The sequence below is a fragment of the Ambystoma mexicanum genome, chromosome 10, assembly GCF_040938575.1.
Source record: "Ambystoma mexicanum isolate Mex_15411 chromosome 10, UKY_AmexF1_1, whole genome shotgun sequence".
Taxonomy (NCBI): domain Eukaryota; kingdom Metazoa; phylum Chordata; class Amphibia; order Caudata; family Ambystomatidae; genus Ambystoma; species Ambystoma mexicanum.
In genome coordinates this window covers 1,264,132,618-1,264,159,641 of record NC_090932.1, presented here as the reverse complement: position 1 = coordinate 1,264,159,641, position 27,024 = coordinate 1,264,132,618, and the positions used below count along the sequence as shown (strand labels likewise).

At 47.8% G+C, this 27,024-nt stretch overlaps 1 protein-coding gene across 2 annotated transcripts in view; it reads left to right on the top strand.

Annotated features, from left to right (window-relative positions):
- Positions 1-27,024, top strand: part of SDSL (serine dehydratase like) — a 273,452-nt gene that overhangs the window by 171,909 nt on the left and 74,519 nt on the right. The window contains exon 2 of one of the 2 annotated variants that reach the window (XM_069619229.1): positions 6,057-6,171. The exons of the other annotated variant lie outside the window; for it this stretch is intronic. Coding sequence (XP_069475330.1) covers positions 6,167-6,171 — 5 coding nt within the window. The 5' untranslated portion in view covers positions 6,057-6,166. The remainder of the gene's footprint in view (positions 1-6,056; positions 6,172-27,024) is intronic. 2 annotated transcript variants of the gene reach the window in all.

Below are 27,024 nucleotides of genomic sequence, written 5' to 3'. Positions count from 1 at the left end.
CATGACACCCTTGCCCCTTCCATGAGGATCTGTATGAAGCCTGCTTCCAAGTGCAATAGTTGGTATGATTCTGACCTAGCCTCATTGAAACGCAAATACAAAGTTGCAAAATGGAAGTGGCTGGCTTCTAGCACATTCTCTGACAAATTGGCCTGTCACCTGCTCCAAAGGCAATACAGACTCTGTATCCGCTCCAGGAAATGAGCCCACACCCAATAGTGCATCCCTGGGGCCGTAAACAACACGGCAGAACTTTTCAAAATCTGCAAGGAACTTGACAATCCTACTGCATTCTCCACTTCTCATCTTCCATCTTGGCCCCCTGCATGGCGTTGGCCACCCATTGCACAACCAAAACTCAGGACATCCTGTCTTCTCTCTCCTCTATGCCCCTATTTCACCCACCTGCCTGCAGGCCTCCACTGCATCCCCCTCTTCCTCACCCCTACTCTCCTCCTTCTCACTCATAGCACCTGATGAGGTCACCAAGACTGTCTACTCTGTGAAAGTCTCCTCCAAACAGGTGCTACCCTGCTCCTGTAGAACTATCAAGGACAACATTTCCTCTCTCACTCCCTCCTTGGCCGAGTTCTGTAACCACTCCTTCCCTTCACCCCTCAAGCACTTCCTTGTGCATCCCCTCCTAAAAAAGCCATCTGCGGACCCTTCTTGCCCTGCTAACTACTGCCCTATCTCCACTTGCACCTTCTTAAACAAACTCCTGGACAGATTGGTCATCTCCCCACTAATGCATCACACTTAATCTGTTGGCTGCCTTCATGACCACCACTCTGGCTTCAGAGCAGCCAGAGCCACGGAAACTGCTCTCCTTCACACCTGTGATGACTTGCTTTCAAATCTCCACTCCAACTCTCCTTCCACCCTTATTCTCCTTGATCTGTCCTCTGCTTTCGACACAGTAAATCATTCCATCCTCATAAATCGGCTCTGTGATATCCTGGCCATCACGAATCTGGCACTGGATTGGTTAACCTCTTTCCTCTCGAATCAGCCTTCCCAAGTTAATCTGGACCCCTTTCTCTTCTCTACCTCACTCTCGACTTGCAGAGTCCCTCAGGGCTCTATCCTTGCACCGTGGCTTTTCAACATTTACCTTGCCCCTCTTGCCCACTTGATTTCCACCTTCCCTCCTCTTCTTCCTCTCCTTCCTCTCATTCCCGGCTATTTGACTGCTTTTCAGGCATGGTGTGCTGCTAATGATCTCTGCCTTAACGCCAGTAAGACTGAGAGCCTTCTCATTGGGACCCCTACTCCCTCCTTCCCTCCTACACTCTGGCCACCTTCCTTGAGCCCTCTTCCCTCACCCTTGTGTGAGGCTAAAAACTGGGTGTCATCTTCGACTCCTCTCTCTCCTTCTCACATAATATTGCTGACCTTGCCAAGAAGGCACACCATCAGCTTTACCTCCTCAGAGGCATTCTCCCTTTCCTCACCTTCCCCCAGAAACTCAATGTCTCCAGAGCTCAGGTTCTCTCAGGGTTTGATTACTGCAACAGCCTCTTCCTCAATCTGCCTCTTTCTACACTCTGCCGTCTCCAACTAATCCAGAAAAGGACTGTGAGACTTATCCTTGGCCTCGAGCCCAGAGACCGCATTTCTCCAGCCCTAAAATCTCTCAATTTCTCCCGGTGGCGGAAAGGATCTAATTCAAGACCCTCTGCATCATTCACAAAGCTTTCTGGGGCCTGGGACCTCGCTACATTCAACTCTCTCTCCCTAAATACCTCCCGGCTAGAGTCCTTCGGTCCTCCAGCTCCAACTCTCTGCAGATCAGACGTTTCTCCAAGCAGAGAGTGGGGGGTTAATCTCTCTCTTCGGCAGGAGCCTCCCTCTGGAATGGCCTCCCTGCCCCTCTCCATCTTGAACCGGACCTTCTTAGGTTCCGGAAGCTACTCAAGACCTTCTTTTTCTCCTCCTCCTTCTCTCTCCCCCTCCCCTGCTAGTCTCCTCCTGCTGCTATGGCTGTATGCCTGTGTCCCTTATGAGCCCTCCCTTGCCCAGTCTTCCCTATCGCCCTTTCTACCAGCACTTGCCGTCAAGCAACCTTCCCTCACTAGCCTTCCTAGGCTGCCCCCCCTCCTCACCATTACCCCTACCCATTGCTCCCCATGGCACTTGCCATCCTGGGCACCCCATAGCACCTGCCCAGCCCCTTGGACCCCCTACCTCCAGCACTTTTCCCTCCCTCACCCTCTCATTACCCCATCCCTTGTCCTCACCACAACCCCTCCCCCTGCACTTCTTGATACTGCAATTGCACGATCTGAATGTCACAAGGCCAAATAGGACCGTTATTGTTGTTTCTCCTCTTTCCGCCCTCCTCCTTTTTTGTCTTGTGGTGCCTGGAAACACTTTCTGCTGTATAGGCGCCATACAAATGCTCAATAAATAAAAATTAAATAAAAGGCAACCCGCTTCCCGTGCAGGATACAACAGGAACCAGGAAGCAGAAAGTGCTTCCTGGTTTCTGTATATTCGTGGAGGAGCCAGAGCATCTCCATCATGCAGCCTCGCAGGTCCGGGATATGCGGGAAGTTGCAAGAACGCCCTTTCACACATTCAGCCTGCAGTACCCCAGCCTGCATCCCCAATGGGCCATGCAAGGCTGGGGAAGCAAAATGCCCTAGCCGTGCATGGCTCATTGGGCTTGCGCTGAGGTACTACTGAACTTCAAAGGAAGACCGTATATCCTTTTAGTAAACTGTTGAGTAGACAGTTCAGTAAGTGCCAAGAAGTGCTCCCTTAGCAGCATGATGCAGCTGCTGTAGCGCTCTTTGTTTTCACTGGGCTGGCTTGGCTCGTCCATAATGGGGGTGGGCTGAAACCCGGTCACTCATTATCGATGAGCCACCCCTGCTTTAAAGTCATGTACATGAATGGCACTGTTTGTAATGCAGCGATTTTGAGCATAATCAGGGATCTATACATGACCTACAGTAGAAAGCTACCAAGGTAGCTCAGCAGGTTGAGTGACTATTGCCGAGATGTTATATGTTTAAAGCTGGCTGTACATTTTACGGCTTTTTGAAATGCCTTATAAAAAAAACAAGTGCAATAAAATATGTAAAATGTGTTCGGCCAGGGGATGGGTTCTGCTGGTCTCTTGCATATATTCAGGTACGGGTGGGTTAATTTCTGACCCTATAGTGAACATCAAAATGTGGCACCCATGAACCAACAGTTCAGTTTCCCAATAACTGCTATTAGCACATTAGAAACATTCACTTGCGATTACTCTTCATAAGCAAATACCTTTAGAAGTATAACCTGTGGTAAAACCCAAAGAAAGAGACACACAAATCACAGGATATTTGTGTGGTAGCCTGACAAACAAACTAAACACAGTTCAATGGAAACTTGGATGTAATTTAAGAAGCGTATTTCACTTCGGGAAATATCTTGTGTGTTGGTTCTATGAAAGGGAAAGCTGCATATTTAGAAAATAATAGTGTGACCAGCATGGGGGAATCCTGCTTTTAACACGGATAGCCCCAACCCAGTGATATTCACGGCCCATCTATTCCCGTGGTGTCTGCCTCATGTCAGAAGAAAGAACAGACAAAGCAAACAAAGGAACAGTAAACTTGCATGCTTGACAGCTTGTCGAAGGAGCACCATTGAGACTCCTGAAAGTGTTGTTTGACAGGGGCGGGGGGAAAGGGGGAGGCCAAACATTAGGGGGAGGGCAAAACAGCAAATATGGAAGGTGGGGGGGGGCAATTGCCCCTTGTTGACCCCTTTACAGACACCTATGAACGAACCAACCCCTAATGCAGGGGTGTTGCAAAGTCTGGAAAAGATCCGGGGCTACACTAATTTTGGGACTGCCGAGACTGGGGGCTTGCTAGTCTTTTTGGTTGTAACCCCTGAGCTTCTATCCGGGTCTATAACCAAAAGAACCATGGCTATAGCCCCCTCAGCACCCCCCCTAGCAATGCCTCTGCCCTAAGGGCAGGTTGACTGAACGGTGGCAGTGGTGCCATGGGACCTTGGTGACAATAGAGAGCCATGCAGTGTGGAGTTCATGCCAGCCTCTGAAGGGAGAGCCAGGGAGCGATTACTGCCCGACTGGACACACAGCAAGGAGGAGACAGAGAACAAACATGTGCACGAAGACCGCAGACATTGCTCACAAAACCTCCAAAACGCTTCCTCGCGGTGCAGCTATAACTTTTTTCCGTTGTAGTTCTTTAACATTGCTTTTTTTTGCATAAAAAGGGATTAGCACCCTACTGATATTCTTTTTCTCCTTTTCTATCCGTTTTCTGTTGTATTTTTTTGTCAAATTTTTCAATGACGTGAACAAGTTAAAGCATAATAAAACACAGCTTTAAAGAAACCATACCCAGCGGAAATCTGATAGCACCCCTCGTTGTAATTGTCATGGGTTATTTATAATGCGCTTAATACCCCAAGGTTTCTAAGCTGCCCCGAGGATCGAACCTGTGTTGTTCCATCTCGTTTTGCATTGAAGATGAGCATGTTGCCCCCGAGCTATCCCCCGACACCCTCCACTTGAGCTTGGCGGATGCATAGAAAGCTTCAGCAGAAAGCAACAGCCAGCATATATATATTATAGTACAGCGGTCGCCGCACTAGGAAAACAGAAAATGGTTTTGCTAACAACTTTTGACTTTTATGACAGATGTGGCTGATATTTTGCAAACAAAAAGTCTGTCCCATGCTGATAATTACTGCAATAATGCAAAAACTAAAACTGAAAAAAAGGTATTTGGAGGTGGAAAAAGGATGAAATCATATCAGGCTAGAGGTGGAGAGGGGCAAGACGACATCATGTGAAGTTGGGGGTGGTCTGGGGAGCCACGGCTGGACTGTTTTCGCATTACCACAGTAAAACCCTGGTAATAACTGTGGCAATAAAATGCATCACAGATTAAAGCCGTGAGTTATCGCAGTAATTTCAGCACTAATACTGCAGTAATTATCGGGGAAATGGAAACAGCAGCCTAAACAAGAAATGAGGGGGACATCTCTTGTGATCACATCTACTAGGCAGGGGGAAATGGGTCTTTGTGCCAGAGGCCCTGACTAGTAGGCTCCAAAGAAATGTATTGGTGCAACATGTGTAGCGGCCACGGCCAAAGGCTGATGAGGAATGGTGTGATTTATATGTACACTGAACTATATGAACAGCCATGATTTTGAATGCACTCCAATGTGTTTGAATGGAAAATAGCTCAGCATTGATGGAACTTTCCTCAGCTTAGAACTCTGAAACCCCTCTGAGCTGCAGTCTCCTCAGCCCCCACCTACTGCCCTATGTTTGCTTGTCTTCCAGCTCAAATTAAACCCACATATTGCACATAATAGTTCCTGCCTTCCTTTGTTGTGCTATGTTTTACATTGAGTTGTTTACCAGACTTCCAGGCACCTGGACGAGGAGGAGAATTTTGCCTCCTTTGATCTGCTACTGGCTTGGAGGTGCACCTGGCATGTGGGGATTTCTTAATTAAGTCACTTTATTTTGTAATAAAACATTGTTTAACTTGGTTGCACATATTCAAATGTACATGAACTTAACTCCAGTCACACTGTTCTTTTCATAGCTTTCTAGTCACACATTTTCTGTTGAAAATGTATAGTTATTGCAACACATCTCAGGTTTGGGACTTGCTATATATCTCTCCTGACCCTCACCTCACCTGTCCTTGGTATGTTCCCAAACTCCCAAAAAGCTGAGCCATGCCCTATCTTCCCCCTCCCTAGGAGCCTTTTTGTGCATCACCCTGTGCTTTACAGACCCACGTTCAGGGGAGATTGTTCCTACAGCCTGGGCTTTCAGCTATGCTGTGCATGAGGCTTCGTTACAAGTTACTTTGCCATGAATCATGTTATATCCTGCACTCAGATTTGATTGCTGTTCTGTGCACACATCTAAGGCACCTGTGTCTCCTGCTTAGCCTCAGCTTACCTCAGACTGCTCCAGCTCCAGTGCTTGTGAATGGGGGAGAATGCGAATGGTTAAATTGCTACAGTTTTTTCACATTGGTTCTTCATTGACCATTGTATTACAGATTTTACGCAGAGGTCTCCAGTCCTGCAGTCCACCTCTGCCCCTCCGCCAGGCGTTCCCATCGGCGAGCCTTGCACACTACCTATCCCATTTGCAGAACTTGGAACATTTATGAGGTAGCCCCTTCTTCATTCAGCGCTAATTATTTTAATATGAGAACACCGTTATTACTGCCAGTGCAAATGGTTCCTTTGCCACCTGCTCCTAGGGCAGGCGTTGCCGAGCTGCAGTTCTAGACTGTCTGTACTGGCACACAGTGGTATGTCCAACTTGCCTGGGGCCCACTGACCACTGCTCTGAGTTTCATACGTATTGTTCATACAATCTGCATTTTGCAGGGGTCGACACAATGCCAGAGGCACAGTTTATATTCTACCCTCACAAAATCCAGACACTCAGCACAAGACACAGATATCACACTATGCTCCTGGAAAATCACATGCAAGAACCTGTTCACACACCAGTCAATGAGTGTAAGTTACATGGAATATGCTATCTAAGACCACCAATGAGCACTACTACATGCAGACAAGATACATACCTTGTGCAACACCATTCCACAGTAACACATATAACCCTGATACACTGAGCCACAAGACATCATGCATGTGTTAACTGGCCACCCTCGATTGGTCTTACAACCATCACAGCAGCCAACTTCCAGCACAGAGTGTTCTAAAAAGGGTATCCTACAACCAACAGCCCAAATTCAACCAACTCGTTCAACCATTCCACGCTAACCCAAACACTGTGTAAGAGGCATGTTCTTATGATGCTCAAACACCTTCCATCCCACATACAACACCAACATCCAGGTGATCTGAAATGGTCTATGCTCCAGAGAATATGAATACCATTGGGGGAATCAAACAATCAGGGCCACAGAATTGGGAATGAGGGTAGGTGTAAAGGCCTAAGAGTCAGCGAGCCCACACAAGAATTCATTATGTTGTAATGGAACCCTGGTGTGTTTAATCTTGGCCAGGGTTCCACATTCTATACTGTTAAGGGGCCTGGTGGCTGGGCAACCATAGGGTCCGTTTTGCTACAATAAATCTTTGTGTTCACTTACCTTCTGGTGTTGCTGCCTACCTTACTTCACTGGCGACGAAGAAGAAAACGAGTCGGACCCTCCTGAGAGATCCACACGTGTGCCTCCTCTCCCTGCATCATCCTGGTTGCTGCCCAGCCAGGCGTATAATCTGGGTTGTTCGAGCCCAATTTGATCATCCCCTCCGGTGGCGCCTTACGCTGCAGGTGTAGGTGCGGTCTCCCCCTGTGTATTTGAGGATTTGGGGTGGGGCCGTGGTGTGAGGCCAACAGTGGTTGCAGGCATTGGAGCGCACCCACAACCCTACGCTCACGGGGAGAACGAGCGGTCCAAGGAAAGGACCCAACGATATTACATCGCTTTGACAGCCATTTTGGGTTGCATAGCAACCACCTTCTGCATCAGGACGCCGCAACGCAGAACGACCATTTTGCTTTTGTTGTTTGATGCCGCAGCATTGAATGGCCATTTCGTTTGCTGCTAGAAGCAGCAGCATTGATAACAAGTCTGCAAAGACTGCATATGACCGAGCCAGTCCAAGGGTGCACATTAGGAAGCACCAACCAGGTTCTGCAATATAATTTCTGTTGTTGAATGCAAAGTGTGCTGATATAGGGTAGCAGTACAGAGCACCAACACCTGCAAGCTAGCTCATAACCCAAGTTTCTCTGAGCACCATGCAGCAAAATAATGCCAGACCTCCTCCCACATTCCTACCGTCTCCAGGAGAGCCTCCTGTACTATGGGACCTCTGGGCAGAGGGTTTTAAGGTTTACTTAAGAGCAGCCAACAGAGCTAAGTACACGGATGACGAGAGGGAAGCCACGCTTTTGAATTGTTTGGGCATGGAAGGGCTGAGGGTGTTCAGACATTTTCCTGGTGAGGAGGTAGGAGCCCCCGGTTGTGAGGAAGGAGAAACTGTAGTGAGCTTATACGAGACAGCTTTGAAGAAATAGGGAGGGCATTTTGGGAAAAGGTCCAATGTCGTGTTGGAGCAATATCATTTCTTTTCCAGAGCACAGGGTGAATGTGAATCAATCGATTCCTACGTTACAGCCTTGCGCACCCTCATATCCACTTGCAGGTTCACAGGTTTACTGGATGAATATATAAGAGACCAGGTGATGATGAAAACGAGCAATGCTAAAGTAAGAAACAGACTTTGGATTAACAGAGATCCTCCTTTGGATAAAGTCATTGAAATTGCATGAGACCCGTGCCAGTGTACAAGTACTCACTGAGAAAGTGGGCACGATGGCACAAGCCGTGCTAGCACCAAAGAAGAGTGGTGGGGAGACAAGGGGTAGAGTTGAAAAAGCAGATTACCACACAGAGAAGATCAACAGATGGCCATTCAGTGCTGGAGGAAGACAAGCATGTAGAAAGTGTGGGGTGACGGTCACTCCACTGGTGCCAAGGATTGTCTGGCCTTGGGTGTGGAGTGCAGGAGATGCAATATCAAGGGACATCATGCCATAATGTGCAAGTTGAATGGTGAGAGTGGCGGTATGCAAGGAAGCCAAGTAGTCAGGATGGTGGAGGCAGAAGGAGGTGCCAACGGAATGGTGAGACATGTAAGCAGTGTGGCGCATGAAGGGGTTCTGTTGCATGTTGAGGGGGCAGCCAAGAAAGGGCTGTGGGACCTGCTAACAGTAAATGGAGTGCAAATAGATATGTTGGTAGATTCTGGATCACCATACACTATGATTTCACTGGAACTGTACAAGAAGAGTTATGGAAAGGGAGTGGACCCTCCAACCCCCTGATATATACCCCAGTGCATATGGGCAGGTGCCTATAAAGGTTCTGGGATATGACTGGGCTCAAATAGAATTTGAAGGGCGCAAAACTGAAGGGAAGTTGTTTGTAGCGCACAAGGGCGAAAGTGTCCTGCGATGGGACGAGCAAGCTGCTTTGGAAATAGAGATACACCTTGGGAAAGCTATGCCGGTGCTTAGTGTGGAACATAGGGAGTGAATGTGATCAAAGGGAAGTGTGTTGGTGAATAACATGAGGAACTCTTATCCCACTGTGCTTTCGAACAAATTGGGCATGTTGCATGGTTTTCTCATACAATTGTATTGACGGGAGGGGCAGTGCCTAAGGCCCGTAAGGTTAGGAAGGTACCGGTGTTGGCCAGAGAAGGGCCAAAGTGTGAACTTACAAAACTTAAGGAGGCAGGGGTAGTAGAGGAGATTAAATCCTGTAAGTAGTTGTTTCCTGTGGTCCTTGCGCGCAAGCATGAGGGTGGCCTCACAATGTGTATCAACCTTAGGGAGCTCAATGCAAGCATCTGGGCCAACCGCCATCCTTTGCCTAATATATATGAACTTTTAGCAACCATAGGTCAAGCAACGTGGTTCTCCACATTTGACCTCTCTTCGGCATATCATCAAATTAGCCTGCACAAAGAGTTGCGTCCGCTTAAGTCATTTGTCTCCCCATTCGGAGAATACAGATTTTCCTGTATGCCATTTGCCTTGGAGTCCGCATCGGCTTTTTTCCAGTGGCTGATGCAGACACTGTTTGGGGAGGTACGTGGTATAAGCTACTTCCAGGATGATATTTTGGTCTTGGGAAAGGATCGGCGTGAACACAACGAGAGAGTGCTTAATTTTATGCCAATTTTGCAGAAGAGTGGTTTGACCGTAAGGTTGGCAAAGTGTCAGGTAGGTGTTTCCAGTTTTACTTATTTAGGACACACATTGGACATGAACGACAGGTTTGGTTAAGGTGATGAGAGAAGCGTCTTCTCCTCTGAATAAGGAACAGCTAAGGTCATTCCTGGGAATGTCCGAGTACTACGTGAAATGTATTCCATCGTATACAGAGAAAACCGTGTGCATGCATGCATTATTGAAGAAAAATGTCAGGTTGGATTGGTCACAACATTGTCAGGAGAAGTTTGTCAAGTTGAAGGAGAATGTGGATAAGGCTCCCTCATTGAGTTTGTTCAATCCAAATAGTAAGACAGTCTTGCTGTGGACGCGAGTGACGTTGGCCTTGGTGCAGTGTTGGAGCAGTGGCAGTGTGGGATGTTCAGACCTATTGTCTTTGCATATAGAGTTCTCCGGGATGCAGAGAGGCGTTATGCAGTGATTGAGAAGGAGGCCTTGGCGGCCTCTTGGGCATGTAGACATTTCAGGATGTTTCTGTGGGGTATTTTGTACGTAATTTGGACGGATCACAAACCCCTCACATATGTATTGACTACCAAGGACATGGGGTCTGTATCTCTGAGGATAGCAAAGTGGATGGTAGATTTACAAGAGTTCAATTTCAGCGTGGAATACATTACTGGTTCGAGGAATGTGGTTACAGACTGTTTGTCTTGGTTGCCAGTGGTTGGTTCCATTGAGGATGTGGAAGGTGAAACAAGCACTCGGGTTCAATGCATACTTCCTGCTGTTGACAAAAGTGAGTGGGAGAGGGAGAGTGCAGTTGATGCACAGTTGACATGGATCAAGGATGGTTTGCGGGTTGGCTGGGAGAATGTGAATGTCAAAGAAGAAGGGAAGGCACATATGCATGCTTTGAGTGAGTTGCCAGAGGGCCCGTGGGGCGTCAGAAGAGGTGGCAGGCTAGTTCCGCCTCTCAGTTTGAGACCCAGGCTTGTCGAGTTGGTGCTCAAAGGTCATTTGGGTAGGTCATTGACTAAAAGACGATTGCGAGAATCATACTGGTGGCCGGGAATGGATGAGGATGTGGAGGTGGCCGTGAAAGAGTGTGTGGCTTGTGCGGTAAGCAACAAAAGTATGGAACTCCGTCCGCAGCCTATTTATCCTGTGGAGGTTATGGTCAAAAGTGGCTTTGGACATCATGGGTCCCATGGATGGTCTTGTTGGAGAGTTGAGATCTGTGGTGGTTTTGGTGGATTACACCTTGCAGTGGGTGGAGGCTGCTGCATTGGAAACTGTGACATCTGGGAAGATTATAGAATTTCTCAGCAGGGTGATTGACAGTGAAGGTGTTCCGGCTAGCTCAGTCATGGACTACAGAGTTCAATTTGTTTCGCTCCACATGCAGGAGTTTTTGCGAAACCTGGGCATCAGGTATCATAGGACCTATTTATAGAATCCTTCTGCAAATGGGTTAGTGGAACGGATGAACCATTTTGTAAAAGGGGCAATTCAGCTGGCTGTTGCCAATAGATTGGATTGGAGTGGTTGTTTTTTAGAAGCATTGGCAGCCTATATACGTACGCTGGCAGCCTTTACGGTTTGCTCACCGTTTGAACTGATGAGAGGTAGAAAGGCAGGTTCAAAGTTGTGGACCGATGGCCTTGGGGGTGGGGTCCTCACCGAAGCTAATATGTCAGAGGTGTTGGAGAGAGTACATGCTCGACAAGAGAGAGCAAGGATGCAACATGCTAATAAGAAACCCATTGGTGTGAAGGTTGGGGATAGTGTGTGCATGAAGAACCCAATATGTGTATCCAAAGTTGGAAGTGTGTGTTGCTGCCTACCTTACTTCACATTACCTCTACTAGACTTTTCCCAAATACACCCATTCCCTCAAACACACTCCTGCTCAGATGCAAACCACAGCACCTAAGCAGATATTGCATCCCACCACAAACACATAAGTGAGTCTTAAGTGTGTCTTAGGTGGTAACACCAGGCCATCCTACCAACAAGTCATTACAATCTCTTTCCTGCCAATGCTCACATGCCCACCTTACCCATCACAACACAGTGCACAAGTGCCCATATCCAAGACATCACATCTTAATGTATCTCAGACTTGACTCCCTGAGGGTACTTATCAGTCACTCCTAGAGTCCACAAATACATTCAAACGTGGACTGGGGGTGGGGGTACTCGGGAAGCACAGAAGGTCCCAAAACGCTTTCACCAAATGGCGAAACACACACACGTTAAGGAAGACTGCTACGTTGAACCCCCTACACAACTCCTCCTTCTACTAGTGTAATAGAAAATGCTGTTAAGATAATTCAGCAGGTTGAGCGCTCGCTGCTGCAATATGTGTGTGATCTGCAGGTCACAGGTTCAAATCCTGGCAAGGCCAACTCAGCCTTTCATCCTTCCGAGGTCGATAAATGAGTACCAACTCAGGTTGGGTGATATTGTATGTATATGTGTTCTATGTAAAGCGCTTAAGCGTAAGCGCTATATAAATAGCACATCATTATCATTCCCTGGGGATCCCTCAAGCAACAGATGGTGCTCTGCTCATGAATCTGAGCCAGCTGTCAGTCCCATGGCGGTTGTTGAACTTTATGAATCCATATAACATAATAGAATATAGAAAAACGAGCCATTTCTCACAAGGAATTCACACGGCCCAGCCTATTATTCACAGTGAGCATAATTGCTTGATAACGCGATCCAACCCTCTCTTTTCAGAAAAGATGTCTCTGGGGACATGCATGACTATGTATCTCTTCATGGCTCTGCAACCTGAGGATCTCCAGATAATCTGGACTACAACCACCATCAGCCCTAGTCAGCATAGGCAATGGTGAGGAATCACGGGGGTTGTAGTTCAAAACATCTGGCTAGGCTGAGGTTGTAGACCATTTTACCAGTGTAAAGAAAGTCACCATTTACTGGTCCATTTCTAAGGTAAGGAAATACAAGGAAGCCACCGAGGGCACCACCAACAGGGGCCGTATTGCCACTCGAAACATGAAAATGTGCCCCATGATCAGGGCGAGGCAGTGATGTGCACTGCAAATAGTCAGTTTACCCACACCCACAAGTTAAAGCACCTTGCATCAACATCGATACCAACTCATTTCTCCCAGTTGTTCCACCTTGTTAATGAAGGGGTGGTATCTTTGATGATGCCTTGGCTTCTCCTACGAGAGGATGTGGTGTGATAAGTAGAGTGATGAGGGCTCACATAGGGTATCAAAACCAATGAGTGAATGAGCCTGCCTAACCTAGAAGTCTTGGAGAACCATTTTGAAACTTTGAATGGAGCAATACCCTGAAGATGGCCCCGTTTGTTGAATAATCCCGGATTGGTTGATTACCTCGGGGTTGTACTCTGGAGCACTGACCGCTGCGGCTGAAACATGAATATTATGCAGCCTCCTTGGCTGGGAGGCTAATGGAGCAGTGATAAGGTAGCATGTGTGGCGTCATGGGACATATCCGTGGACTCGTACTGAGCACTGTGGCCCTGGGAGCTCTACTGCAATGCTTTTGAGAGAAACCTTCAATGGGGAAGTTCTACATCTTGGCTACAAACGGAGGATTGTGGATGACCGGATGTTACCAAAACACGAGCACGTTCGACATCACTCTCTTGCGATATCAGCATAAATAGACCATTCATCGTCTTGCACTAGTTTCGCTTCCCCTTATCTAGCGATTTAGAAGAGCCACCAGCTCACACAGCATGAAGATGTTGCAAGATTCTGTAAGCCCCCCGGCCCCCAAAAGCTCCACTTCTAGCCCTCAGGTTACCACACCAATTGAAACGACCTAGGGCTCACTGCATAATGTGACCCTATGGAAGTTTGGCACCAGGTGCAGGGCCCCTGCCTGTGGATTTTGCTCACACCTCCACCTAGAGACCGACTGTGGAAATTGCTCTGATTGGGTTTCTACATCCCCAGTGTTAGTACACATTCTCAGAGGTCGGTCTGAGCTGCCTCTCCTTCTCTGTTATGTTATTCGTGCTTCTCTTGTGCTCTTCTACCCTGTTCATTGTCTCCTGGTGCTTTGGGACCTGCAGGAAAATGTGTTGGCTTTAGTTAGTGTGAGCAGAGGGAGAGTGTAAGCTTGCTGTTTCGGGGTGAGGCCTGCAGATCATATCCAAACGGCTTCTTTGTGCGGGTTAATATTTTAGCACATAGTCCCTTGGGTCTGGAAATACCCAGAGGTAAATGGGTATCTAGTCGATGCCTCTCATGGTATGTTCGTGTGCTGCTGCTGTGTGGGGTGAGAGTTACTGTTGTGTGCTTTGTAAAGTTCACTAAAAAGCCGCAGTTGGGGTGCCCTGATGCTTGGCTCTGTTAATCTCTCCAACAGGGACCCCTAGCCAGGCATAGGAAGAAGGCCAGGTTCACTCCATAGGTGCAGCTTCTGACTACATCACACAGGGAGGGACAGAAAGCGTATGGTCCTTCATAGTCCCCCACCCACCAAATGACTCTCCTGTATGACACTGATTGTATCACAACCCATTGGGCGCCATGGAATCTTCATCCCTCGAGAGAAATGCCTTTCTCTGCATCTATTCCATAATGTGGTATGCGCATTGAGAACTATTTGGATGGCGGAACTCGGTGAGCAAATTTACTTTCAAAGAATAGGCTGCAACAGAACATGGGACGCACCACTCTAAACTGAACTGTGCAAGGTCTTTGTACACATTATGCATTGTGATGAAGTGAACTCAAGCCAGAGAGATAATCATTGGTTGAACAGTAACTACAGGTCTACAATGCGGTAACCAATGGGTCTGCGTATCTGTAACAAGGAATTACATCACTCCTGGGACAAGGGGGGTGGACAGTTGGAGTCTCCACAGCCTGACCTTTCCAGAGTATAAAATCACCCAGACACTCATATCCACACATCTGTGCGAGAGTCTGCAAGAAGGAAGGAGCTAGGGTGGTTTTGCAAATGCCAGCTTATGAAGTGGAAAAAACAAAATGGCAGATGAACATGTGTTAGATCAGCAGATGAGGCTCTTGTGTGGAGAGCATGAAGAGGGATTGACCGAGTCCTGTCCAGGTCAATCAAAGTTCAAAGCAGGGTCACCTATTACATCGGAAGGAATGGATGGATATGCAGACCAAAGGGGTGTAAAAGAGATTCCAGGGAGACTCAGTGGTGGAGTTGTTGTTTGTGGCTGTAAAAAGAACTCAGTAATTTGCATGCTGACGCTTGGAATGAAGGAGCAGGCGAGATGACTGCTTGCTACATGAGGTGCTGAGCAGGTGAGACGAGGAGCTGATCAGGTGAGAGGAGTGCTTGCCACGTGAGGTGCTGAGCAGGCAGGGGCGTAGGAGACACATAAAGTCTGGGGGGGACAGTGCACACCTTGGGGACTTTGCTTTATTTATTTATTTATTTATTTACTTATTGTGTTTTAGTCAAAGAACTCGACTTTTCACAACATTAAAATTAAAATAGCAGTACGTATTAAATGACAAATATCATCACTGTATAAAACAAGGGAAAAGAAGAAAAGAAAACAGAATAAAATTAAAGGATGCAGCAGCAAAGAACATGTCTTTATATGTTGCATTTCTGGATTTGTCATCTGACTATGAGCTCTTGGTAAGAGAGAGGAAATAACAATTACTTCCAGTGGGCCACAGCTAGGACGCCAGATCACCTGTAAGTGGATTCCTGCCAAATACAGGAGTTGCAGCCTTTTCTACCAACTGCAAGTTGCTACTTTTTTTGTCTGGGGCAAGGAGACGTGTGTCTCTTGGAATGGAAGGATGGCAGTTTCAAATGAAGAGGAAATCTTGCTTGTACCTCTGAGTAAACCCTGTTATTGCATTAGAGGGACCAGGTGTGTGATGTTGCTTCTTTGACTGTCCTCCGGGGGGTGGGTGGTGCGAGGAGGATGAGCGATTGCAAGCCCACCCCCTTATAAGCTCTCCCCAGGTCCGCTGCCAGATGCATCGGACCCGGGAGATGCCTAGTAAGTGGGGTGTATGTGGACCCACGGGGGTGGCCAAAGGGGCAGCCCGCTATGTGGACTGCCCCTCTAGCGCTCCTGTGAGGGCAGGGCCAGCCTCTCACAGTGAGTCTGGTCCCTCTTATTCCATCTCATGCTGGCTTTAGAGCCTAGCCTTTCTTTGCCTTTGTTATTCTGAATGCAGAGCTGTACTCTGTTCCTTTCTCGTTTAAAATTTGCTGCAAAGCCTGATCTATTTGATTCTCTCATATGATACTAGGACGGCAGTGTATGTGTCCTCTGCCCTGTTACACTATTCAAAGAGCCCCTCTGGCCTTTCTTTGCCTCTCCCTTGTCTCACTGCTTGTTTGCTTAATACATACCTCCTTGCTTGAACACTCAACATATTCTCCCTAACACAGCAATGGCAGCTGCAGTCTGTCTTAACTGCTATTTGTTCCGTGTCTTGAATTGGCCTCTTATTTCCACTTTACTGTCTGCCGGGGAAAGGCATTTGCCAGTCACTGCCGTAATGGTTCTACCTGGCCATAAGAGGGCAACAGCTAGCCAATATTGGAAGAACATGGGCAGATTATGCCAGAGGCTGGAAACTGCCTTCCTAATGCCTGCACAAGAGACACAACTCTTGCCTTTGTTTCTAACAGTAATTCAGTGGATGAAGAAACGCGAGAACACACATATTGCTTATAAATGAAGAGGATGATGTCACACTTGGTTAAGAAATTTTGATCACGTCAGGAGCTAATTTCCAGCTGCAATAAAGCGATGACCTTTTAGACTTCTGGCTTTAAATAATGTTAGTATCACCTGGAAAGCACAGAGGTTGCTCAACAGGGTTCCTGGAGCATGAGGGGTACCCTACTCATGGGCATGGATGATTGAAGGGCATTCTTGCCCTGGTTTGGAGCCTGGCCCTTACAGCCATGATGGGGGAGGGCCTATTACTTTTGGTCGTACGTACCCTTGAGGGTGGGCAGACATTGCCTCCTGCTTTAGCCCACTAACAGCACTGCTTTGCAACTTTATCACACATACCTTTTAGGTGGCATGTAACTCAATGCTACTAATGTTATCAGCCTCGGAAGTCTGGAATCCTTTGCCACATCAACTAGGGTACAAGGCTTGCCACCTGAGACTTACCCATGTCTGAGTAGGGTTATGTCGCCCTGTGGGGAAGACACACACAGAAAGAGCAGGGCACGGTGCCCTTGTGGGTTTTTCACACTTCTTCCTGGGGGTGGGCACAATTCACTCTGCAGAGAAAGTGGCACATTCTGGGCAACATTCTCCCACTTTCACAGTGTCACCCAAAGAGCTAAGTTGGCCATTTGAAATACCTCTGTCGAATTATTATTGTGCAATCCACACTGATGGGTTTAAGCACCTGTTTAATGTGAGATGGCAATTAAGGGCATTTGCCAACTCACTCAAGAAGCACAGGACACCCTCTTACCAGCGACCTGCCATACTCACTCATTCTGATCACGAATTGCCATTTATCTGGGGTCATGTTAAATGTGTTCATTTATTTATTACATGTGTAGCATCACGCAAAACCCACAAGCATCAAGGTGCAACGTAAACTGCATGGAGTGGACCACTTCCATTGGCGTAAGTGTTTACTTTTCCGCCACAAAATTGAAGATTTTAGCGTAAAAGGCAGGTGAAATCACATTGCTTTTCCACTCTGGAAGAGTGTAAATACCTTGCACAATTAGCGATTGCTGGTGGAATTGACAAATGGCTTCCTCTGCACTCCGCCCGCTTTTACCAGGTTTAATTTCCAAGGAGATCCCAGAGGAATCCCTTTCCTTATTTCCAGCATGAGAACCCATGCTGGCAGTAAGGCTGAATTTGTCTGGTGGAGCGGGAAATACAGGGGGTCGTGGTGTGTCCACTCGGCTCCTGAACTCCACCCAGAAAATGCACGAAAATCCGGCCAATTAGAAAAAGCGACAGTTATAGTGTTTTCCACCACTTCTTCTGAACCAATTGACCTGGAAAATGCTGTGATGCATCGGAAGCTGAATGCATTCACTCCGCATATTATCCCACCGGAAGATTAAGGCAGGTGCTGAACACAGGCGTTACATATTCCTGTGCACAATCTGCATTTGGAGCATGAACTCATTGAGCTACCTTACAAATTATATCTCTTCTGGGGCTTTACCGTCTTAACCCCTTAACTGCCATGGGTATTTCTGCCAAGGCCTTTTTTGGTGATTTCGGTATGTCGCCGTTCAATCCCTTGTAACCTTTTTGTTGGACTTTGCCGGGGATTGTGGGTAATAAATTCTGAGGCGAGTTGCGCAAGTCAGACCTCTGTGGATTCCCACGGGTGTCCTCTTTTTTGGAAATGCATGAGGTTCCCTGTTTTCCTTGGTGGCTTCGACTCCATAGGCCCAAATCTGTATGTTGTCCACATAAGCAAAATCTGCTCTGCAGAAAGGCTTGTGGTTACCAGTGGGTTAGCCTTTTGCCTTTGCGCCCAGGTAGGTGTACCCACACATGTGAGGTACCGTTTTCGTTGGGACACCTGTGGGAACGCAGGATGGTAGGACATGTGTTGTTGGCGGTGTGTTTCGGTGGGTGTCCAGAGTGAAATGTCTGAAAATTGAGTTTTTTTCCACAAAATTTCAGAGACATTTCCCTCTGCCCACATACCGAAACACGCTGCCAACAACAGATGTCCTACCTTGCCGCGTTCCCACAGGTGTCCCGACGAAAACGGTACCTCATATGTGTGGTTGCACCTACCTGGGCGCAAAGGGTAAAGGCTAACCCACTGATAACCCCAATCTAGCAATCTGCCCCTAGGGAGGGCTACATGAGATGCCCCCCATCCATTTGGGGTGGGGGAGAGGGCCACCCCCTTTCCACTAATAACATCCATGGTGGTTCAGTGGCCCCCCAAACCCACCCAAAACAAGTTATAATTTGTTTTATTTTTGTTTTTCCCCTTTCCTAGGGGCAGATGGGCACATGTGTGTGGCCATCTGCCCCCGGGGGGGGGGGCAAAACGTACTGCTCCAGGCTTGGGGGCCGGATCTACCAATATTTGCAGTGGTCTCTCCCCCCCACCCCAAATGGATGGGGGGCATCTCATGTACCCCTTCCTAGGGGCAGAAATCTGCCCCCAGGGAGGGCTACATAAGGTGCCCCATCCACTCAGGGTGGGGGGAGAGGGCCACCCCCCTTTCAAACACAAAACATCCTGGTGGTCTAGTGGGTCCCCCGGACCACCACCCCCACCAAAAACAAGATATAATATATTTTTTGTTTTGCCCCTTCCCTAGGGGCAGATGGGCACATGTGTGTGGCCATCTGCCCCCGGGGGGGGCAAAACGTACTGCCCCAGGCTTGGGGGGTGGCTCTGCCAATATTTGCAGTGTCCTCTCCCCCCACCCCAAATGGATGGGGGAGGGCATCTCATGTACCACTTCATAGGGGCAGAAATCTGCCCCCAGGGAGGGCTACATAAGGTGCCCACCCATCCACTTAGGTTGGGGGGAGAGGGCCACCTTTCAAACACAAAAAAATCCTGGTGGTCTAGCAGGCCCCACCGGGCCCCCACCCCAAACAAGTTATAATGTTTTTTTGGTTTTGTTTTGCCCCTTTCCTAGGGGCAGATGGGCACATGTGTGTGGCCATCTGCCCCCAGGGGGGGGGGGGTCAAAATATACCGCCCCAATCTTGGGGGGGGTGGTTCTGCCAATATTTACAGTGGCCTCTCCCCCACCCCAAATGGATGGGGGGCATCTCATGTACCCCTTCCTAAGGGCAGAAATCTGCCCCCAGGGGGGAAGGCTACATAAAGTGCCCCCATCCACTTAGGGTGGGTGGAGAGGGCCACCCCCTTGTAAAAATCCCTGGTGGCTAGTGTCCCCACCTGCACCCATCCCCACCCACACCCAAAACTATGTTTAAAAAAAACAATTTTTGTTTGCCCCCTTCCCTGGGGGCAGATGATCACCCATCTGCCCCCAGGGTATTGCCCCCATGCTTTGGGGGTCAGGGGGAGAGGGCTGCTTACATAGTAAGGAGCTCCTCCCCCCACTTCAAAATCAGATCCTTGTAAGACACAGCAAACATATTCTGGGGGGGATAAATGACATTACATCCCGCCCACTTACAATTGTGGGGGGGATTTGTCCCCCCTATCCCCCCCATGTCCTACGCCCATGTGAGCAGGCGAGAAGAGTGCTTGCCACGTGAGGTGCTGAGCATGTGAGAGGAGTGCTTGTCACATGAGGAGCTGAGCAGGCGAGTGGAGTGCTTGTCACGTGAGGAGCTGATCAGGCGAGAGGAGTGCTTGCCACGTGAGGTGCTGAGCAGGTGAAAGGGGTGCTGCCACAAGAGCTATGAGAAGCTGGAGGAGCCCTTCACGCCTGAGGTTTTGAGAAGCTGAGATGATCACTTGTCATATGGGATGCTTAGATGGTCGCATGGGCACCTGTCACTTGAATTGCTGAGAAGCCAAAAGGAGCCTTTGCAGATTAGAAATGTTGAGAAGTCTTGAAGAGCAACAAGACCCAACAATATAAGGGTGTATTATTGTGATTTTATTTTAAGATATTTCCAAAAACGACCAAAGTTATTGAAGCTGCAAAGCGTTTTTCCTTTGAAAAAAACAAGAATATGGGAACCCCAGAACCATTTTGTTGGCAACTCTATGAGAAAGTTAAAGAAACTTACCTGATTAAAGAGAATGGCCTTGAAGCACCAAGAGGAGCAAGGTCTGGTCTTTGTTGCTTTAAGAACCTAGACACCTGACTGGACTGCTAGAAACAGGGTACTGTGGACATTCATTAAGATCATTTTAATTAGAAACATGATTAAATTAAACCTTTCATTAGACAGGTATTAGAACACCATTCTATCAAAAAGTTCAACAGAGAAACAGTCACAAAACAACAGTGTATAACATAAAAATGCTACTAATTACAGCCGCTAAAAGCAATCCTAATCCCCTAAGTGCTGTACTATTAAAGGTACTAAATCCTAACACAACTTCATTAGTCTGTGCACCACAATTTAATCCAAAAAACAAATAACCTCTAAAATGAGAATGGGCTTAATGAATGTCCACAGTATCCTGTTTCTAGCAGTCCAGTCAGGGTTCTAGGCTCTCAGAGGTTTATTTACCATGGGTGACCTGTCTGCTGCTTGAACAAAAGTCCATGGGATCCCCAGACGTGTTTTCTTTCTGTTTTTTGTTGCACCTTTACAAATCATTCTGCAACAGCACATTTAGAAAACGTGTCTATGCTTTGAGACAAATCATTATTTCATGTACTTCATGTCCCCAATATGTAAAAAGGGCTTTACAAATATATTTTTAAATATTCTAACTCTAATTTATTTGCACCACAGTTCTCATTGTCTGTCCCGGATGGGCTACGTTCTACAGAACACCATACAAGTTAGTATATTTCGGATATTCATACAACATGTGTTCCAAGTGCTATATCATGTAATTATTATACATGAGCAGGCTCTGTCGAGGGACACTGGACCTCAATAAGGAAAGGGTGGTATGAAAAACGCTCGTTGCAGAAGCCCCCTGTCTTCATTGTGATGAATTGACTTCTGCCCTGCAGGAATGCAAGGGTGAGTAGATTCTGAAGCGTCTACGCAGTCCCCACACTTCAACAAACCAAGAGCCAACACAATTTCAAAGGTAAAATATGCACAGTTAAGAGCTATACTACCTTCGTCTTTTGTGGTAACGTGAGATGAGGGAAGGCTATACTCTTAAGAGGGGTGTGAATATGGTTTAGTAGCAGCCCACACAGTGAAATATAACAGCCCAAAATAAAGGAATGTCCAATCAAAGTTTTATAATAGTGTATACTTTAATCGAACACACAATGTACAATATTAATTAACTAGAGTACAGTACAATAACCCAACCCTGAAGAAAGAACATAGAATATGCAAAGGTGCAACACTCTGGGTAATGAGAAAGGGGTTGAAAAGGCAATGAAAAGACCACAATGTTCAAAAGGGATATTTCTTGAGGTTGCGAAAAGTATTAAAATGACCAAACCAGTCTCTAGAGCCCACAGGTGGGCCGGGGGGCGGATATCAGTCAGTCATACCTTTGCAAATGTTTTGGCGGCGATGTCGAACCAGGGTTCTCTGCATCATTCGCAGGTTCTTGGTTTGAAGATGCAGGAGTTGCAGTAGTGCAGTCCGGTGGAAGGTGGCGTTGAGTCGGGGTCGAAAAGATTATAACTGTATTCACAAAGTGTCTACTTGAGCTGGGTGGTTTGGGCGGTCACCAGGTTCAGTTTGGAAGTCGAGGCTCGGCAGCGGCGAGCTGGTACCAGGATGCGCAGGCGAGTCGATTTGGTGCTGATGCTCAGATGTCACTGTTTAGGGGACACCAATCGTCTTACAGGAGCGGCGATAAAGAAGCTGGCTGCCAGAACGGTGCTCCGAGAAATGCAAAGCAGCAGTACTCTTTGGTCCGAGCCAAGGCAATGACATGCTTCGGCTGGCATGGTTCGGTGGCGAACAGAATAGAATGGAGGCGAACATCGATTTCAAGAACAATGATCTCCAAAGGCAGCATCAACGGGTCCTGATGGTTTGCTTGGTGTCGAAAAAACTTGAATCATGGCTCGCAGCGGGTCGATTTTGAAAACAAAGGGATCTTGGCTGTTCTGGTTTACCACAGCTATAAGTCCCTCTCCAGGGTCTCAAATGCCAAGGTTAGTCCTTTCCTGGGCTCCCAAACATGGGGGAGGCTGGCACACACTTTCAGGGGTCCTACAGCACAGTGAGATCCTGGGCAACAGTGTGGCTGGCAGAGATACAGGTCTTGATTCAGCAGCAGAGTTCACCCCCAATGGTTCCTGGGTCTGGTTAGGAGATAGAGCTTGCCTCTGCTTTGGAATACCTGCCTTCACCTCACAAATGGAGGACTTTATAGAGAACTACTCCCCAGTGGGCTCCAACAAAATCTTCTTCAGGGGTTGGAGGTCAGAGATGATTAAAAAAGTCCTTGCTCTTTATCTTGCTGACAGTTTTGATTTGAACCTGGGCAGAAGGAACACTGTACTCTTAAGATGGGTGTGAATGCGGTCCAGTAGCAACCCAAACAGTGAAATATAACAGTCCAAAATAAAGAAATATCCAATAAAGGTTTTGTAAAAATATATACATTAAACACATCAGCAGCAATCATAACTAACTAGAAAACACTGTAAAAACCAATGCCTGTAGAAAGAACACAGAAATTGCAAGATAGCAAAATACAGCACTCTGGGTAATGAGAAGGCAATAAAAACCACTTGTTCAAATTATATGTTATTGAGTTGCAAATATGGATTTGTGTGACCTAGCCACACTCTAGGGCCCAAAATCAACGGGGGGCAGATATCAGTCAATAATACCTTTGCATTGTCTTGATGGTTCGACAACGGCGAACCAGCTTCTCAATGCTGTGTGGTAGTTCGAGTCAGTTCGGAATGGAGCAGTCGTGGCCGTCCAGCGGAAAGCAGTTGTCAAAGCGGTGTCGAACTTGAAGAAGGCTGCGTTTCGAAGTGGCTTGGGCAGTGCCTGATCATAGAGATCCCCAGATTCAGTTTGATGGTCGAGGTTCAACGGTGGACAGGCTGATGATGGGATGTGCAGGTGAGGCGTTTCGATGAAGCTCAAAGGATGTAGTTCAGGAAGAACACCAATTGCGGTTCTGTTGTCGACTCAATCAGCTTTGAAGCGGCTGGTGGGGGGAACGGCAGTTCGAACAATGCAGATGTAACAGCACTACTCTGTTCGAGCCGAGGCAACACAGCACTGCAGCTGGTGTAGTGGTGAACCTGTTCAAAATGAGCGATCTGCAGTTCAAAATGCGATGAGTACCAACAGTAGCTATCGAGGGTCCTGGTGGTTCAAACTGGGTCAAATATGCTCGAGTTATGGCTTGCAGTGGTTTGACTGTGAAATGGCAGGAATCCTGGCTTTCTGGGCTCTCATGAGCTGTGCGCCCCACTCCAGGGGAGATTGGCACACACCTTTAGGGTTCCTGCAGAACAGTGTGGTCCTGGGCAGAGTGTGGCTGACAGAGTTGCAGGTCTTGTCCCAGCTGCAGAAACACCCTGTATGGTACCTGGGGATGGTTAGGGGACAGAGCTTGCCTCTGCCTTCGAACACCTGTCTTCACTTCATAACCGGAGGACTTTGTAAAAGACAGCTATCCCAACAGGGTCCAACAAAATCTTTTTGAAGGTTTAACGCCCAGAGATGATTCAAATAAGTGGTGAAATACCCTCCTTATTAAGGCAAAGGTCCCCAGATGATTGGACTAAACCTATCCTGCTTTAGGGTTCCAATCCTTGTTCTAGGAACAAGTGGACTTTGTCTTCTGCCATCACACCCAAAGTGCTTCGTGCTACAGGAAATAGAGAGGACAGGAAGGAAAGAAAGAGGCAGAGAGAAACAAGATGGTGGAAACTTCCTCGCATTGTAAAGAGCTCCCTCTGTCTACACAAACCTTCCCCCTTGCTTTCTCAATAGAATCAAAGGACTTTAGATATGCAGCACCCTGGTGTGAGTGCCCTGTGGAATACCTGTCATGCTGGGGAGGGTGTTACCTGTACTCACAAAAGGAACAAACAGAGGTCGCCCCAAGGCTACTGTATCATTGGCTGCAGCAGAGTTAGGCTGTCTGGGGGAAATAGACATAACTCTTGCATGGCTGGACTGGGCTCAGAAGGCTGACACTTGTGCAATATCAAATTAATGTGGCTTGGAACTATGGGAGATGCTGGCCTCCATACCCCAACTTAGGTATGGCTTATTTTTACAGTTTAACTTGCCACCATGACAGCAGTCTTATAGCTATGTAGTTTTTGCAATGGGGGGTTTGATGCTGGAAATGCATCGGAGGGACAGAGCCTCTGTATCCTTTACTGCCTTTTATCATGTGTTCTGTCATGTTTTCCGTGCAGGAGTTCATGTGGGACTCCTGGTGGTGCGACTCTCTCCTTTGGTTTGGTGTACAGATCCATGGGATACCCTTATGGCACCCATGGGTGGGGGTACAACCGTGTGCCCCTAGTGTATGTTTTTGGGCACCTGTGTGTGGCCCACAGAGCAGGTTATGGGCTGGTGGCAGCTCCATGCTGAATGTGACAGGTGCTCTGAGTATCCTCCATTTTGGCATACCCAGGCCCTGCCATTGGCATCAGTTGATTCCTGATAGGAAACAAGATGGCCCCTGTGGCCACTTGCTTTCTATTGCCTGTTACCTTGTTTTCCCAAAGTCCTGGGAAGCCCTGACTCTGTCTCTTCCCCCTGACTGGCTGTTGGGTGGAAGCTCCATATATGGTGCTGTTGTGAAGTCCAGGCCAGACTGGCTGGAGCCTTCCCAGTGACTGTATGTTGTGGGTACGCCTGTGGGTGGGACCTGGGTGAATGGAGTGTGTGACCAATATGCACTTCTTGTTGTGGATGTCTGGTTTCTGGTGTTTGACACAGTGACTGAGACAGCCCTGCCCGAAACTGGTATGAATGCAGTGTGGAGTGTTGAATGGCTGGGTACTTGTCCCAATACACATAACTTGTTGTGAGTGTCTGGAGAGAAGTGAATGGCCTGAATGCACTATGCACCTGATTGGCTGCCTGCCAGCATGAATGCCCTTCTGACCGATTGGTTGCCTGAGTGTGACCCAGCAGAATGAATGGGAGATCAACTAGTATATCTGGGGCCTCTCACTGCTAGAATTCGTGTTCAGAAGCTGAAGAGAAACTGGAGTTGAAACTGAAGCTTAACCTTGAAGCCCTGGTGGAAGAGAAGTCTTGCTGCTGCTCTGCTTCGTCGATCTGAAAGCTGCTGTGTCTCCAAGGACTGACCCAGAGAGGACCTGGTAAGGCACCCTCTTCCCGAGCTACGAGGGACCATTGTGCACCAGCTGATCTTTGCCAAAGCTCCCTGGTAGACAGACCTACGGCAGAGAAGCATCCGGACTGTTGTCCATCACCGTCGACGACCGACATCGCCGACCCTGCCGCTGTGCTCCCGTTGCCTAAGAACTTTCGATTCACGGACGTGCTCGTCTGCACCACGGCCCGCCTTATCCCGCCGGAGTAGGCCAGGCCGTCGACGCACCGAGGAGCATCTGGCGGTGGGTTTCCCGCCACCCAAAGATCACAGAGATGCCGGACGACTCAACGCCCTTGCTGGGCCACAGTTCTTCAAACTCTTTGCGGTCCTGAACTATCGGCATCAAGGTGCCCGCACGCCTCTTGCTTGCAGGACGTCAACGCTCCGTTGCTGGCGAGCACCGCTAGGAACAAAGCAGCAACATCACCGCCATAGTTCACCGTGTTCATCGCCAGACGTTCGACGACCCGTGGCTCCTGCCTTAAAGGGAGTGCACTCAAGAAGGGCCGTCGATTTCCCGACAAGGAACTCGACAAAACCAGGTACTTTGGGGTTGCTGAACTATTGGAAAGACTCTTGTAAACAATATATGGACTGGGCTTGTGATATATCTTTATTATACAGGTTGCCCAGGTGGGGGGATCTCCACACAGAACTGTGTCTAGGTAGCAGGGCCAGTATTCTGTCTATTGTTCTAACCAACTGCTTTCCTCTTATATCTATTGTTGGTTTCCTTTACAAACTGATTTGTGTGATATTTAGATGTACAGTTGGTGCACTTTAAAGAGATCTAATAGTAATAGTGGTACCAGATAGAACTGTATATTTGCCATTATAGCTAACCGAGTACAAAGTGTGCTATCGTGATATTGTACATAACCTTGAACATTAATTATATAAAGACTGTGTTTTAACTAATACAGTGTGCGGACATTCCTTTGTGGGGGCCTGGGGACTACACAGTACTTAAGAACCAGCCTGCATCATCTCCTGAGAAGCTAGGCCTTGATTGCTCGACCACGATACCAATAATAGAGAATCTTGGCTGGAGTCCTCTGTGCCTCTCCTCTGCCATATAGAGAGCAGAAGTACAGACCCCCCTCCAGTCGTTACACAGGTGGCAGCGGTTGGATGCTTATGGTTTTAAGGATCAGTGTATAACCATGCCACTTACAAAATATCTGCACTTTGTTAAATTGAGGCTTAGTTGGGTACAAGATAACTGCATTACAAGCAATGGAGTCTATTGCAAATGGTAAATTGACTAGGATGAGCTTAGAGGCTCTCCAGAGTGCTTGTGAAAACAGGGAGTTAGACTTTGTGGATAAGTCCAGGGCTGAGTTTATAGCTGCCCTGGTGGACTACCAGACTGATGGTGAAACTCTTGAAGGGGGGGAG